Genomic DNA, 17,732 nt, shown 5'->3' on the forward strand with positions numbered 1-17,732 from the left:
TGCTGAGCGATCAGATGTAGATGAAATCTTTCTATTTATACTAACTGCTGCACGTTGAACATGGGCCAATACCTTTGTAGCGGAAGAATTTTTTCTAATTGTAAGAACTTGAGCTCACACAGGCTTGATCTCAAGACGAAGACTTGAGAGGAATTTGGTAACATAAAATTTCTCTTTCAGTCATCTTATGTTCTCATAATCAGTTGATTGAGGTTGATATATATTCAATTATTCCCATGTACCCCACAACGCTGAATGATATTCACCTACACTTTTATCTCCTTGCTGTGGCACAAAGATGTTTTGAAGCAACTCATTTATGAGTTAAATTCTTCTCAACTGAACACATTTCTTTCAAATTATCATACACTTAGTTTGTTGTTTTGAAAAAAGATAACATTTACACCAATATGCAGTTCCATGCTATTTCATAATAGGGCTCTAATATGAGCATCTTCCACTACCCAATCTTCATAATATATTGAACCTTTAGTAGGTTTATGGATGTTGGATACTTCAATTTTCTTTTCCTATAAGAAACACTTCTATCAATATGTCCATTGTAAATAATTTACACTGTTAAGTTTGGTTAATGTAATTTGAAGATTCATTGACTTAGATGGAGATAGAAGACTATTCTTGGGATTATTCTTGACATCATATATAGAGGAGAGAAATAATCAAACACACGGGGAGGAACTTGAATTTTGAACTTACCCCACAATTTGCTTTATGAGAGCATCAATCAATGATTACCACCATACATGTACGAACCAATTGATCAAGAATATGAAAAATATTCCACATTCATTCATGACAACTAAACACACTTGATCTTCAAATCTGGCCATAAACACATGATGGCCCACTTTTAATCATTGCAGTTGGTTGTATGCATAAGTGGGCCTCAAGTACACTTATGGGACACAACTACACGACCCACTATATAGTGGTTAAATAAAGAGAATGTAATTTGTGTAAACCAGCCCCCAAATGATTTAGGATTTTAACATATAGAAATAAAAGAAGGGAAGAGAAAGGGATAAACGGGAATGGCGAAAAAATGGAATTACAACAATGAGATTGAAGGGGTGATTACTTACAGAGCTTCAACCAGGAAGCGGTTGAAGGGAATTGAGGAGAGGAGATTGGAGAGGAAGACGAAGCAAGGAGCGAAGTAGAGGGAACATTGAAAGAAGGGAAGTTGACCGGTTGGACGGAAGTCAAAAATAGGAAGGAATTACTAGAGAGGGGAGGAATGGGTAAGAAGGACTTGTCGGAGCTCCCGATGTTGTTCAATATTGGTTTCCTCGATAGTTGTCTTCCTATTAATTTATGTAGAGTCTTCGACAGAGTAGGAAAGGTAGTGGAAGTGATCATCCATCACAACTGAAACTCGTATTCGTAACAAGCTTACATAAAGTGATGGTAGCGGGAGCCAAGTTCAAAGGACTGGTAAAACAGCTTTGAAGATGGTTGGAAAAATTGCACATCAAGAAGGAAGAGGTCTAGTTGTTGATATGAGGAATCCCTCTTAAACTGTGGTTTTGTGATTTATTTTTTTTAACGACTGGCTCGTGTTTGGGCTAAATGATCGCAATTGACCCTGTGATAAAAGATGAAGAGGAGCTCGGGGCAGCATAACTGTACGTGAAGAAAAATATTTGTTGATCCTGCTTTTGTTAAAGTGGTAGTTGGGGAGGAGAATCTAGAGCTGAGGGTGGAGAGGGAAGCATCTTGGGGTTTCTGTAGAGGTGGGGGAGGTATGGAGTAGTAGAGAGGGTGGAGGACTGTTGAAGAGCAACCTTCGTGGTCAGGCTCGGGAAGGAGCAAAATCACCATGCTTCAGCGTTCTACCGAATGTAGAGGAGGATAGGTATGCTTCTCCCATTGGCAAAAATCGGTTAGGTGGGGAAAAATCGAATATGGCAGTGACATGTGGCTCTGGGTGTTCTGCGGGTGCACCGAATTTTCTCTGCTGCCCAGACCCTCCTAGCAGTAGTCGATTCAATTTCCGAACCTATAGTAGACGGTACATGTGCGCCTGGAGGTGGCAGATTTGGAGCGGATCATATCTTGCTTCAGGATACGTGGTAGGATGAGAGGGAAATCATGCTAACTCGGCGGCTCGGACTTTTCTCAAGACATCTCTTCCGACAACTATCTTAAATGTTGCTGGCAAAGAAGCATCGTCGATTAACACGTGGCAGATCGATGATCAAGATTCTGAAGGAAAGGTAACCAGATTAATGACATATGGCAGAGGTGGGCCCAATACCACACTAACTTGTCATTTCTCTCACACGTGCTTCCAAGACGGTCTCTCCGGCATAGGCGTTTAGTCATCACACGTGGGAATTTTTCCGACTTGTTATTTATCAAAGGCAACAGACTCTTCGCCTGTTAAGGGATGTCAGGTGTGTCGAGCCCCCATTTCAACGAGGTCCAACCAAATGTGGAATCCTCTGCGATCAACAGGCAAGTTGTTATACGACAAGCTTGAGAGACATTATGGTGGTGAATCGTACGGAAGAGGACATCCATGGAGGTCTTTAGTCACAAAGCAAAGGGGCCGACTGCACAATTCTAGGAAGAGAATTGGATGTCGATTGTCAGGTAGCGAATAGTGTAGAAGAAAGGGCTTTGGTGATGGAATATGTGAATCCTGAGTTGGGTCCTATAGAGGAGGCTTTGATCATCATGCCACTTCAACCTACAGTTATGAGAGATGATGTAGGAGTTACCTGTTAGGTGATGTCAGCAGTGTTTCTCGAAGTCAAGCTATTCTCATTGGGAATAACACTGTAACTGAGGAACAAATCCGATGGTCCAAAGACGTCAAATCCGATGTTCCAAAGACGTCTTGGAATGAGGAGGTATGGTTGGCCTTTCTTTCGGAGCTAGGGAGGAAGACATTTACTATTTTGTTCAAGTTTGTTCCAGGAAGAGGAGCTCAGAGGCAATAGGAAGTTCAGATAGCAAAGAGCAGAAAATCACCTAAAGGATGGAGGGAGCTTCTCAATCTAGAATGTTCAATCAACTACAACTTTGCAAGTAAATCTAGTGAATGAAAGAGGATAAAAGGGGGAAGAGCAGGTAATGATTGTTCTCTCATAGAACATTAGGGGGCTAGGTTACAAAGTCGGGAGAGCCTGGATCAAGAAATTGTGCAAGAAATCAAAAGCTAATGTTATTGCCTTACCGGAAACCAAGCTTTAGTCCATGGACAAAAGGTATGTTGAATTTGATTTAGTGTGTTAAGAATAAAGATTGGGTTGCTTTAGAAGCAATTGGTGCTGTGGGAGTTATTCTGGTGGCTTAGAATTTAGATACCTGGAAGAAAGAAAGTTTCTGGTAAGTGTTTTTAAAAAAAAAAAAATTTAATTTTTTTTTTAAATTTTAAATTTCAGTTGTCTTGTGGGATTCTTCTTTGGGGCTTCAATGGGCTTTTTCTGTGGTTTATGGTCCCTGTATTTCAAGTCAAAGAGAGCAATTTTGGGCTGAGCTAAACGGAAGCAGATAGAGATGGGATTTGCCAGGGTGCATTGGAGGATATTTTAATGTTAGTTCTTTCTCATTTAAGAAGTCTAACAAGGGTAGAGTCACTCACATTATGTAGGGTTTTGTCTGATTGGGTGAATGTGTGATGTGGTGGTTGATCTCCCTTTAGGAAGGGAAAAATATACATGGACAAATAACTAGACAAATGCTATCTTTTCACATCTTGATAGATTCTTAGCTTTTGTAGATTGGCTCAAAAAATTTCCATTGGTTCATCAGTGGGGTCTGCTTGGGATATGCTTTTGTAGATTCTTAGCATCTTAATTGTTTTGGAGGTGATTAATGAGGATTGGGCTCCAAGACCATTTAGATTCTAGTTGGTTTGGTTGGAAGTTGAATTCTTTGAGCAATTTATCACTGCTTGGTGGCCGTCATTTGCAGTAAATGGTTTTGCTGGTTTCCAACCGACTCAAAAGCTTAAACTTTTGAAAGAAAAGATAGAACTTTGGAAGAAAAATGTGCTTGGTACTAGACAGGTGGAATTTGACACTATTTTAAAAAAGATCCATGAGTTAGATTTAAAAAAGGAAGTCGGTCAGCCATTGGAAGAGGAGAAAGATGTAAGATCAGCCCTAGCTACGAAGTATGCTACATATTCAAAAGAAGAGGAGATTGGGTGGCAGCAAATATCTAGAGCTTTGTGGCTCAAAGAAGGGGACAAGAATTATGTGGTTTTTCCATGATATGGCTAGCGCTCAGGCTTGGGTTAATAGAATTACTAGTTTAGTGGTGAATGGAGTTTTCACCACAGAAAAAATATCAAATCTATGATTCCATCATTTGCAACCATTGGAGAAGACTGCGTTTAGATAATTTGGAGTTTCTTCATTTGTACGAGTGAAGAGGCAGCCTCCCTTGAAAAATTAATATAAGAGGAAGTAAAAGTTGGTCTTGAATCAATGTGTGGAGACAAGGCCCCAGGCCTAAATGTTTATCCCATGTTTTTTTTTTTTTTTTTTTTTCAGGAAATTTGGCTAGTGATTAAAAGAGAGGTGATGAACTTCATCTCAGAATTCCATGAATGCAATTGCCTCTTAAATGACCTAGGGGCGACATTTATAGCTCTTATTCCTAAGTGTGAAGGGGTGGAGATGTTGAATGGTTTTAGGCCCATTAGCCTAATCGAGGGCCCATATAAAATTTTAGCCAAAGTTCTTAAAAAAAAAAAACTTTAGTTTAAAGTTCTTGTCTTAAGATTTCAAGGAATTTTAACAATGATCATTTCCGAGAATTAGGGAGCCTTTGTTGCGGGTAGATAGATCCTTAAAGCACTCTCATTGCCCACTAATTTATCGATTCAAAACATAGGGTGAAGAACTCAACGAGGTTTGAGCGAATGGTCTTCATCGTAGGTTTGCTCCCTATAGGTGAGGGTTTGATTCCCCTCCTTGGCTTTACCCGATACACGTGGTTGTGAGTGATTGCGTGTATCCGCAGGGATTAGTCTCACTTTAAAAAGAGATGGGGACACCTTGTGTCTACAAAAACAAAAAACAAAAAAAAAGAAGAAAAAGACGTAGGGTGAAGAAAAGCGGGTTAGTTAACAAGCTCGACATCGAAAAAGCCCAAGTTAGTTTGCAAGCTCGACACTGAAAAAGCCTACGACCATGTGGATTGGGAGTTCTTAGATTATATGCTTGGAAGCTTGGGCTGTGGCCTAAAATGGAGGAGATGGATTTAATCTCGTGTGCAATCCCCTTCTTTTTCCATCTTCAATGGATCTCCAAAAGGTTTCTTCAAAGCAACCCAAGGCATTAGACAAGGTGACCCATTATCTTCTTACCTCTTTGTTGTGATTGGGAGGTGTTTAGTATGATGCTTCAGGAAGGGGAAAGAAACGAATAGGTCGGTTTCAATGTGGCAGATGTAGGAATTCAAGTCAGTCATCTCCAATATGCAGACGACACTCTTTTATTCTATGATGCGGATGTGAACTCAGTAGATAACCTTTGGAAAATTGTTGTTTGCTTTGAAGTGGTATCAGGTTTACATATTAGCATTTCAAAGAGCGAAATGTTGGGAATTTGGGTGAATAGTGAGGAATTAATGTGGTTGGCGAATATTTTCGGTCGCAAAAGAGGTATTTTTCTTTCTATGTATTTGGGATTGCCTCTTTACATAGGGAAGCCAACAAAACACCTTCGGGATAAGGTCATTGAAAAAATTGAAGGGAAGTTATCCTCTTGGAAATGTCGTTATCTTTTGTTGGGAGGTTGCTTAACTCTTATCAAAGCGACCTATTCTAATATGCCAATCTATTTCATGTTGCTTTGTAAATGCCCTAAATCAGTTATGCTTAGGTTGGAAAACATGAGAGGAGAGCTCTTGTGGAAAAGGGCCGAGAACGAATGTAAGTTTAACCTTTTAAGATGGGACGAGGTGTGCAAACTAATTAACGAAGGGGGACCTGGTTTAAAAGACTTCCACATCATGAATTTGGCCCTCTTTGGAAAGTGGCATTGGAGATTTAGGACTAAATTGGGCAGTCTTTGGAGGGGAATTATAGCAAGCAAATATAGTGTGCAGATGGGAGGGTGGAGTGTCAAGAGTTCCTCTCTATATCGTGCCTCAACCATTTGGAAGTAAATAGCCTTGATTGAGCATTTGTTCCGAAGGGGGATCACCTTCTCGCTTGGAGAGGGAAATCATCTTTGATTCTGGATGGATGTTCGGTGCGGTGATCGAGCTCTTCAAGACCTCTTTCCTAGAGTGGTTTGCCTGGCTCTAGATTGTTTTATCTCCGTAGACCATTGTTATTCTATATCCGACAATTTGGTGGTGTGGTCTCCCCCTTGCCGTAGGAACCTATCGGATGAGGAAACTGTGGAGTTGACTAGATTATTGGATTATCTGAAGAATGTGAGCCCCTTCACTCAAGATGAAGATTCGATGATTTGGTTAGCTCAAGCATCCAGATTTTTTTGTCCGCTCACTTATGGATTGATTTCTGAATCTCCTCGTGCCATTAGATCTTTATATTCATATCATCATCGGTATTATGGAGCTCCTCCTAGAGTCGTGGCCTTCGTTTTGTTAGGATGAAGAAAAAGAGGAAACCCCTTGTCCCTCCCTGTTTGATGTGTATGGAGAACATGAAAACTACAAATCATCTTTTCATCATTGTTTGTTTGCTCGACAGGTGTGGAAGCGCTTCTTTGTCCTCTTTCATACTCATGGGGCTGGAATCAGTTGAGGAGCTCTCTTTGTTAAGGAAAATATGGAAAAGAAAATTGGATGCTTCTTGAGTATCAAATTGCGCTGACGATCAAACTCGATTCGCACGAACAATTCAGTCGATCCGCACTAGCTGTCTTAAGGTCATCATGCTGACAGTCTCAATGTGCTGCATTAACTATCCAAGGTCAGGGATTATGGTTCTTGAATTTTCCATGTCCATCTTGCGGGACTATGGATCTCAACGTATAGTCATGCTGTGCCAACATCATCAGCATCCCGCGCTAAGGTGCCAGGCCTACTAGATCAAGTTCCTAAATCTTCTAAGTACTTATTATGCTAACTCCTGGTGGCGTATGGACATAGTTTCCTCTAGATAGATAGCGCGTAACCGACCCTGTCAAACTTGCAACCAACACACACTCCTCGAGGCTAGTGCGGGCATTGTTTAGAGTATCCCTGATATTATCGAAATATCCCCGATATTATCTCTATCTCCAGCTTGGCGATACCGATAACACTGGTAGCGATACTGATAACATCGGTAGTATCAGAAATTCCAGGTATCGATGATGTATGCTTAGTATCGCCAATGTATCGCCAATATTTTCAATTATGTAAATTCTAGGTTTCGCTTGTATCACCAATGTATTGAAATCTCCAATGTATCACCAATATTTTCGATCGTGTAAATTCCAGGTGTCACTTGTATCGCCAGTGTATCAACGATATTTCGATAATATTGCTAATGTATCAATATCGCCAAAATTTTGTTTATTAAAAGAAAATTCCATTTGTGCATGGTTGTATGCAGTCATCCAATTGTCGACGATATTATCATTAACACAACACGGGCGATATTGAGACCACATTCTTTTGTTTCCTTTCCAGTTGTTGATGATTTCTCAACGAAATATCGTGTGTTGTCGATATTTTGAAGTACTGACGTTTGGATGGAAGGTTGGATCGATAAATGGGATGGTTGGACTAAATTCTTCCAACAAGACATGCTTTTAAGTAACACCCTCCCACTAAATGTAAACTTATTATGTATGCATTCTTTTTGCATTTTTTCCCCCTAAATGAACAAATATGTGTATTTTAGCATCTCCTGAAGTTTCAATGAAAAATTCCACCATTTTCCCATGTTTCCCCGCATTTCAGTTATCAGCGACATTATCGAAGATATCGATATTGTTTCTATATCCCCAGCTAGGGAAATTTGTAGCGATATCGATACTTTAAACGTTGGGTGCGGGCCAACTGCGAGGTCCATCACATCGAGAACTTCTAACTTTGTGCTAAGTGCGTGGCGGGGAGCTCTAAATTTCCAAGTCTGGATCACACTAACGTTTTGACAGCTAGTACAGGTTGGACAGGGAAGCAAAAAGAGTGAAATGAGAGTGGCTCTACTATTTATATATGTGCTGGGCAGCCAAAATATCAAACTATGTGTCACCTGTGCTAAATATCCTATCATGCTGTCAAAATTCATGCCGCCCCTTCCACCAAAAATTCACACTAACGCCCCAATTGTAACATGCTGAAAAGTGTGGGCCAACGTGAATAGGGGGCATATGTTGACATCAAAATTTGGCTAAGTACAAATTATGCTAACAATCAATGGCTAGCATGAGGCGTACAACGCTTACCTACAAGGTCAGCACGGGATCCTTTCTAGCCCTTTATGCCAATAGTTTAAGCCAAAGTGTGTCCATCATTCTTCTGATTGTGCTCACTACCCAAGGCTAGCGTCGCCATAATGTTACTTTCCATGAAGTATATGTTCACATCGCACCGACTGTCTAAGGGAAGCATGACACCTATTTCTACAAAGGGATCTCATCCCGTGCTAACGACCAATGATCGCACTTAGCACACGGGTGGGAAATACTCTGAGTCATCCAATGGTGTCGCGATCGCTTGTGACCGCTTAACAACTGATGCAGGACATGAAATTCAAATATGATGTGCAAGATTTTCAGGCTTTAAATCTCACTAGTTTAGAGACAATTACACAAAATTCCACATCACACACAAAAGTTCAAACGCTTAATCAAGGGGAATCTTATGCGGATCCAGGCCTACACATGCTACAGCCGGATCAATCAAAATTATGGACCAAACAAGAATCAAAGGAGGGTAAATTCATGTACACATGCACAGAAATGATTCCCCCAATCCAAGGGATTCAGAAATTTCAATTCAGGGAACCTAAGGTTGAAGAAAGGACATAAAATTGGGGATTTGAATAATTTAGGGTTATGTTTAGTGATTTTGGGTGAAAGAGAGCAGAGAGACGAACCAGAGAAGTACCACACGTGTGGACAACAGCATTGGCCTAGACGCACGTGCGTGTGATCTCGGCCGCACGTGTGTGGGGCCCACTATTCAGAAAAAGGCCAGCTTGGCCCTAGTCGGCCAGGGGTGGACTCAAAAACCTCCAAATATCAGCTCGATTTGATGCACGGTTTGTGCATGGTGCTCCACCGAAGTTTCAGCCCTCCTGCAAGGCCAAATCCTAGAAATTTGCCGTAGAGAGAAAAACGTCTGCAAATATTGATGGATTTGTAGATGGAATGCTTGTAGGAGGAGAAATATGGATGGAAAAAGGTGGGGGCGAATCGGGATAGGTGTGGCTTCACACCACGGTAGTTAACCCTTCGAAGAAGGGAAGGCTTCACACCTAATTAGGTTTTCATAACTTGGAAAGGAGCAGGAAAACGCATAAATTTTATTAATCTTCAATGAGGGGAAAAAAAAAAGAAGACTACAAGGGGTGCCTATTTATAATAAAACCCTATACTCCAATACTTACGCCCTGTGCGCAACCTATTACTTAGAGACGAAGCAATAAAAAATAACAACTAATCAAAGTAATCTAAACTGTCCATGATATTCCTAATAACAATAATAAGCAAAACCTAAAGTCCTAGGTCACCTAGGGTAGTGGACCACGATCATGAGATCCAATTATGGGATCCACATGATGAACGGGTCCACCCCAAGGAACCAAAACAGTCCTCTAAGTAGGAGGCCCTCCATGGATGTCGTCATCGATCCAGATCGAAGGTGGGGCCCTCCCTCTTGCGTACGTGCGTAAGGGGGGCGTGCGTGTGCGCGAGATGTCCCCATCAACTACCTATTGAGCGGGAAATAACCGTATAATCACCTATAGGTAGGAAATAACTGCTTCTGCCACATATAAAAACCCCTTCGGGCATTCATTTGAAACATTGACACCTCTTAGTTCCTCAGATTGCCCTAAAGCTCTCTAGATCTTCTCTCCTCTCCTCTCCTCTCCGCGCCAAGGCACAAACAAGGTGAGGATGAGGTTAAGGACTTTTCTCTAATGAGCTATGTCTTTGCATTAGCTATGGAACCCTAGTAGTGGCTCTATGCCAACTGCTCGATTTCCAGCATCAACTCCACGTTGACTATCTGAGGTGATTGAGCAAAGGCACAACATTATTTGCTCCAGACCCTAGAAGTGGCCCATAACTAATTATTCAGAGCCCCATGCAGTGGTTTCATGCTAACTGTTTGGACAATTGAACAACACTCCCTAGTGGCCTCACGGTAATTGTCAAGGCAGTATGTGTGTGAACTTCCTGGTGCTATTTAAGACATGAGCGTTAAGGCTATCTGAGTTCTTGAAGAACTGGAATGTTTTGCATAACTAACGATCTTGACGCTTTGAATACAAAGGATTGTGCATTAGGACCCTTATGCATCATTTACATCCCATGTAACAAACTAATTGTCTTTAGTTTTACCTTTCAATCAAGGTCTTTCCCCTACAGATTGTAACGAACACAATCTAGCATGTACTTTTTTGTTCCTAAATTAATCAAAGCCTTTCGACAGGGTGTATTTTTTGGTTCACGTCTTAGTAATATCAATTTCCATCTTTTTATGCATTTGTTGTTGTATCAAAACCATGTGTCCTCCTCCATTGCTATTATTGCTCAATCAAGTATGATATATCTTGCTTCATCTAAAAATGTTTCCTGGATTATTGATTCTGGAGCTTCAGGCCATATGATTGGTAAGCATATGGTCTTGTCTCATTTAGACGAGTCTACTTCTATTTCCTTTCTAACATTACCTAACAGAACTTCAACTCATGTTTGGGTTGGGTACTATTTATCCTACACCATCCCTTCCATTGCCATCAGTGTTATATTCTTAAATTTCCTTTGAATTTATTGTCCACAAGTAAGCCAACTAGATACTTGAAATATTCTATTACAATCTATCCCTCATATTGTGAATTTCAGGATCTAAATACAGGGAGAATGATTGGTGAAGGACATACAGGGAATGGTCTTTATTATCTTGACAATGGAATAATTGGAGCTACGTGGTGGACATATGTTTCACTTTATCAATGACGTTACAAGCTTGGTCATCCTTCATTGAGTAGTTGAAAGTCTTGTTCCATCTTTTTCTTATATGTCCGAGTTAGAATGTGAAGTTTACGAGTTAAGTAGTCATCATAAAGTCTTGTTTCCTATTCGTGTGGACAAAAGAAGTGATAATCCTTTTGCATTAGTACATTCTGACGTGTGGGGTCCAATTTGTATTCGTAGTTTATTTAATTTTATGGATGATTATTCTCGCATGACATGTTATATTTAATGAAAGATTGCTCTGAAGTATTTTCCTACTTTAAAGATTTTCGTATGGGAGTAAAAACACAACTCAATGCTAAGGGGTGTACTCTACATTCAGATAATGCTAGGGAATATACATCCAATGAATTTAATTCATATCTCTCATCTCATGACATCATTCATCAAACCTTGTGTGCACATACACCATAACAAAATGGTGTCACTGAGCATAAGCATCGACACTTAATTGAGGTTGCTTGAGCTTTGCTAGTTGACACGAAGGTTCCTAAAATGTTTTGGAGTTTTAACTACATGCCATTTAATAAATCAAATATCATCATCATTGTAGGCAGTGTTTTAAATATCGACAATATCAACCGATATATCCCACAATATATCTTGTATCCCACAACGCACAGGTAGTGTCGATATATCCCACCTATTTGATCCAGTAAGCATTTTCGATTTTTAATCCATGTTTTTGTTGTAAATCATGTTAAACCAGTGTCAAATGGTTACAAATGTATGATTCTTCATATTTTCAATGAAAAATCATGGATTTGGAACTTCGATTTAGAGATTTAGGGGAGATGGGTCAAGTTGTGGAAAATTGAGAAATATCAAAATTTTTCAATTTCTCGCAAATCAGTTGCAATCTTTGTATCCAAACACAAAATTAAACTTGTATGTAACCTGATCTAGTGATTCTTCTTTTGCTTTTGAATGTATTGCTTATGTTTCAATGCATATCTTCTTACGTTTATAAATTATATGAATAGACTTTGAATATACTTGCATCAGTTCAGTTGGAAAGCGCATATATTAGGACCCCATACAAAGGAAACCCCTATTATGTGCACTTTTTTTGTAATGTTTTGATTTCTAAGTGTATATTGATGTCTTTTTCAACAATCCCTGAAGTTTCATTGAAAATTTTGACCAATTTCCCAATGTTCCCATGTTTCCCAACAACAGAGATACATTACGCAATACAATCGATATAGCCCATGTGATAACCGATGTGTATCCATATCCCAAGGGTGCGATACATTACGCGATAACGACATTTAAAACATTGGTTGCAGGTCAACCTGATTTTTTTTTCCTTGGACTTAATGTGGGATTACTCATCTAATGGTCAGAGTAGATCTCACATACACATCAAAGTGGACCCCATCAAAAATCAAGGACGTGAGTACCGCAAGATATGTGTGCACGCGCCAAAATCTTTGAACAGTTGGGAGAGGGATGCCCACCCTTGATTTTTTACGGGGCCCACTATGATGCAGTTTGTGAAATTGACTCTAACCATTAGATGTGTAATCTCACATTAGGCCTAGTGTAAAAAATCAGGTTAACTTGTGATTCAGGTAGGCCATACCAAAGGAAACAGTTGGGGGAGACATTCACCCTTGATTTTTACAGGGCCCATTGTGATGATTATATGAAATCCACTCTAACCCTTAGATGACACAACAAAATTTAAGCATGGGGCCCAAAAATTAGGCCCATCCATGATTTAGGTGGGCCACACCAAGGGAAATAATTTGGAGAGTGAGCGTTGCCATGTTTACTGTACATTCATGTGGTCCACCTGAATCACAGACATAGATGATTTTTGAGCTTAGGGCCTAACATGGGGTGACACGCTTGGTGGTTGGGGCAAATTTCACGTAAACATCATGGTAGGACCCACTTGAGCAGCCAGAGTATTAAATAACCTCATTGGAGTATTAAAGACACCTTGCAGGCCTTTTTATTTTGAAAAGTCCAGTGCAGTTCAGCCACGTAGGGGGGAAGGGGAGAGAGAGGAGGAGAAGAACTTCTATGATTTTTTTAATCTTTTTGGATTTTTTTTAAAAGAAAATGTGATACCTGGCTGTCAAAATCAACATTATCACTGAATTTTTTATTTTCTTTTTCTTTTTCTTTTAGTAAAGGTAACATGGGCTCAAACCCATGACCTTAGTGTTGAAAAACACTCCGTCTACCACTGAGTCATGGGTTGGAACCCATATTATCGTCGATATCGATATGGGATCAACGATATCATATAATATAGTTGCGATATATTGAAAATACCGCATTGTATCGTGGTATCGTCAAGTCATTGCAATATTTGTCAATATATCGATCGATGCTTGGAAGTCTGCAAACTTTCAGGTAGTTTCGCATCCCTCACATGTGATACTGATAGTTTTGATATCACAAACACTATGCATGAGACAACTGTATCAGAAAATCAGTTTGGTTTCAACCAAGGTGGTCTACCACTGAAGTTATTTCCTAATTGATGGAGAAATATAGGGAGAGGAGGATTTCTACGTGGTCTTTATTGAGAGTTAATCTGGTGGGTGTTGGGAAAGAAAGGAGTTTCAAGAGGATATATTAACATGATTAAGGATATGTATGAAAGAGTAGTAAGAATTGTGAGGATTACTAGTGGAGAGACAAGTGAGTTCCCAATTACTGTAGGCTTGCACCAGGGCTTAGTATTGAGCTCATACCTTTTCACATTGGTTATAGACGAGTTAATGAGGCATTTGCAAGTAGAGATCCCATGGAGTATTTTGTTTGCATATGACATAGTTTTGATTGACAAGACAAGGGAGGGTGTAAAACAAAGCTAAATTCATAGAAGGGTGCTTTAGAATCTAATGGTTTTTAAATTAATTGGACTAAAATGGAGTATATGGAGTGCAAATTTTAGTAACAATAGGAATGGGAACAAGGAATTAGTTAAGATTGTTGACCAAGAAGTTTTTCAAAATGACCACTTTCGATATCTTGGATTGATAATTTATGAGTGGAGAGACTATGAAGGATGTTGTCGTAGAATTCAAGCTGGGTGGAAGAAATGGAGATGTGCGTTTGGTGTTTTATGTAATCGTCGTGTACCACTCAAACTAAAAAGGAAATCTTATTAGACCAGCCATGCTTTATGGGTTTAGGATGTTGGGCAGTCAAGGAACAACATATTAATAGGTTGAGTGTAACTGGGATGAGGATGTTGAGATGGATGAGTGGCAAGACCAGGAAGGATAGAATTAGAAATGAATGCATTTGAGGAATTTAGGAGAAGCACTGATAGGTAATAAGATGAGGGAAACTAGACTTAGATTGTTCGGTCATGTGCAACGGACACCAAGAACAACGCCTTAGTAGTCGGCACAAGTCCAAGGCTCTAAAAGGGGGCATTTTCACACTAGGCTCGAGTGGGGTCGCTTGTGGGATGCAGGAGCACACTCGGGGTGGGCGCGGCCCACGGAGGAGGTCTCGTGTTCGAGACTCCTCACCGGGGGTGATTAATGCGCATTTCACACTAGGCTCGAGTAGGGTAGCCCGTGGGATGCGGAGAAACACTCGGGGTGGGCAACCCATGTGATTTGGTGCCCACGAGGGGGGTTCGGCCGAGGTCCTAACCCATGCGATGTAGGGCCTGGGCTATGAGATAAAAGGGATTAATTCGCCATACTCTAACAGTTCGAGCTTTTAGAGCAAGTGGTTAATTATCCTACATCAAATTGGTATCAAAGCAGGAGGTCTCGTGTTCAAGACTCCTCACTGGGGGTGATTAATGCAGGGGCATTTTCACACTGGGCTCGAGTGGGGTTACTTGTGGGATGCAGGGGCACACTCAGGGTGGGTGCGGCCCACGGAGGAGGTCTCGTGTTCGAGACTCCTCACCGGGGGTAATTAATGCGCATTTCACACCAGGCTCGAGTGGGGTAGCCCGTGGGATGCGGGGACACACTCGGGGTGGGCAACCCATGTGATTTGGGGCCCACAAGGTGGGTTTGGCCGAGGTCCTAACCCATGCGATGTGGGGCCTGGGCTATGAGATAAAGGGATTAATTCGCCATACTCTAACAGTTCGAGCTTTTAGAGCAAGTGTTTAATTGTCCTGCATCAGGAAGGCCCAAAAGGACATGGTGGAGGTTGCAAGATAAAACCTGATTAGTGGGGATTTATGTAGCTTACCCCAATTAGTTGGGATAAGCTTAGATGATGATGATGATTAGATAAATGGTTAGGATTAGAACTAATGAATTGCTAAGGATGAGATTAGCCTTTCTTTCGCTCTGAGAAAAAAACATATAAACATGTAAAGATTCTTTTATGAATAGTTGAAAGAAAAATACACACACACACACACACACACACACACACACACACACACACACACACAGAGCATTTCTGCAAAACCTATTTGGTGTACAGTACTATGTTTTTACAAGGTATGATACTTTCTATTTGATTAGCGTGCTATTGGGTGGTTCGATGCCATCCCACAAGATGCTTTCTATTTGATTAGCGTGTTATTGGGTGGTTCAATGCCATCCAACTAGTGATAGGGAGCATTTCTGCAAAACCTATTCAGTGTACAATACTATGTTTATACAAGGTATGATGCTTTCTATTTGATTAGCGTGTTATTGGTTGGTTCAATGCCATCCCACTAGATGCTTTCTATTTGATCAGAGTGTTATTGGGTGGTTCAATGCCATCCAACTAGATGCTTTCTATTTGATTAGTGTGTTACTGGGTGGTTCGATGCCATCCAACTAGTTATATAAGACCTAAATCTGCAAGTCTAGTCATTCTTTTTCTTTTTTCAAAATTATCGCATTTTCTGTTCTCCGAGTATTGAGATTAAGATTGCAGCCTGATTGCGACCATCTGACACCCCTATTGGAATCTCCACCTTTTTCTATTGAAGAGCATGCGAGCATGCAAGTTAGTAGGCCATCTACCTGAGATAATGACTAGCTGACTGCCATTGATATGGAGCCCGTCATCACTGCCTTGATTTGATGCAGTTTTTGTGTTAAGGACCTTTTTGGGAGCATGGATTCATATTTGGGACGAAAATATTTTCCAAGAAAGAAGTAGTTTGTTTGGGAGAGTAGAAGAGGTATGGAAATGTTTTTCAATAAATCCTCATTTTCCAAGAAAAATTTATAAAGACTTTCTCACCTCATATCTTGATTTTTTTTATTTTTTATTTTATTTATTTATTTTTTAAAGCTCCATCTTCTTTCCCAAAGCATTGGGGCCAATGCACAGTGGGACACGTGGCAAGGGGGATGGTGGATCTTTATCATCTATCTACTAAGACATAAGTCAGGTGGCCCATAGTTCAAGCCCCCAAAGCTTGAAAGTGATCCCACCCAATGTTCTTTTCTCACTCTAGATTTTCCATGAAGTGTTTTCCAAACAGCATATAGGTTGCTTTCCAAGAAGTTGTGCTTCCTCTCAAACAGAGGAAAACACATCTCTTTTCATCTTTTTTTCAAGAAAGGAAGGAATCAATGAATGCACTAGTTCCCTTACATTTTCTTTTCAAGTGCCCAAACAGGCTTTAGAAGTCTGATTTAGACCAATATTTCTGATGTTTAAACGTGATGCCATTGTTGACCAATGTGGCTGTGTCAGTCTTCTTTTACTGATGTCCAGGTCATTTATATAAATATTTCCATTTCTGTGCTGCGACTTGGATATTCTAGATCATCTGGGAGCTTTTGTTTCAGGAAACAACAAGGATTCTGGGAAGGGGCAGAAAGCTCAGCAACTCTCTACAACTATCTCTCTTCTGCCGTCTCCCCCAGAAAACCAAGCTTGCTTTGAGCTAGGACTTGGTCAGCCTCTGGTAAGATCTTGATTTGATTCACCTGCGAATGATTCGACTTATTTGCAGTGACTGTTTGGTACTGTGTGATATGTTTGGATGGACTGAACTGAATTGCAATAATTAGTCTTGCAGAGAGGAAATAACCCAATCTTGTTATGTCCTTAGTGTTCATAATGAGGGAGCAACCTCAAATTGCAGTTACTTTCCTTTCGACTCTGACTTGAAGTAGCATGAGTGCAATTTGGATCTTAATCACCCGATTGAATATTAAGAAGCGTATTGCTGTTTGTTCATTTCACCATATTGAACTAATTATTGCAATTCCTTTGGTAGAACATCTAGTGTGCCCTTAATTTGGTCTTTAGGCAATGAATTGTCTTTGTACTATCATTGATTGCTGCAAATGACTCTGCAGGTTTGTGCAAATTATCCTTACATGGATCAGTGTTATGGTCTATTTGCAACTTATGGAGCTCAAGCCACGGTTTGTTCCCTCATGCTCACTATTTTCTTGGAATTGCTTTTCAAATTGGTAAACAGTGTGAATTATTACTGTTATAGTTTCTTGGAAATTGCGACGGGTAATGTATAGGGTAGTTTGGCATTTTGTTTTGCATGTAGTAACATATACTGAAGTTAGGATTCTGAAATCTAATAACATTTGTTCTTCTGGGCACGTTGAATACATATTTGTGTGGATATTCTGTTGAAATGTGTGCTTATCAATTCCACTTGTCATTTTGGGATGG

At 40.2% G+C, this 17,732-nt stretch overlaps 1 protein-coding gene across 4 annotated transcripts in view; it reads left to right on the forward strand.

Annotated features, from left to right (window-relative positions):
* Positions 1–17,732, forward strand: part of LOC131248831 (nuclear transcription factor Y subunit A-10-like) — a 59,933-nt gene that overhangs the window by 14,645 nt on the left and 27,556 nt on the right. For 3 of the 4 annotated variants that reach the window (XM_058249309.1, XM_058249308.1, XM_058249306.1), the window contains exons 3-4: positions 16,859–17,001; positions 17,399–17,467. In XM_058249309.1, the coding sequence (XP_058105292.1) occupies positions 16,859–17,001; positions 17,399–17,467 (212 nt within the window). The remainder of the gene's footprint in view (positions 1–16,858; positions 17,002–17,398; positions 17,468–17,732) is intronic. The other variant, XM_058249307.1, reaches the window with a different exon arrangement.

The sequence above is a fragment of the Magnolia sinica genome, chromosome 6 (genome assembly GCF_029962835.1).
Source record: "Magnolia sinica isolate HGM2019 chromosome 6, MsV1, whole genome shotgun sequence".
Lineage (NCBI taxonomy): Eukaryota > Viridiplantae > Streptophyta > Magnoliopsida > Magnoliales > Magnoliaceae > Magnolia > Magnolia sinica.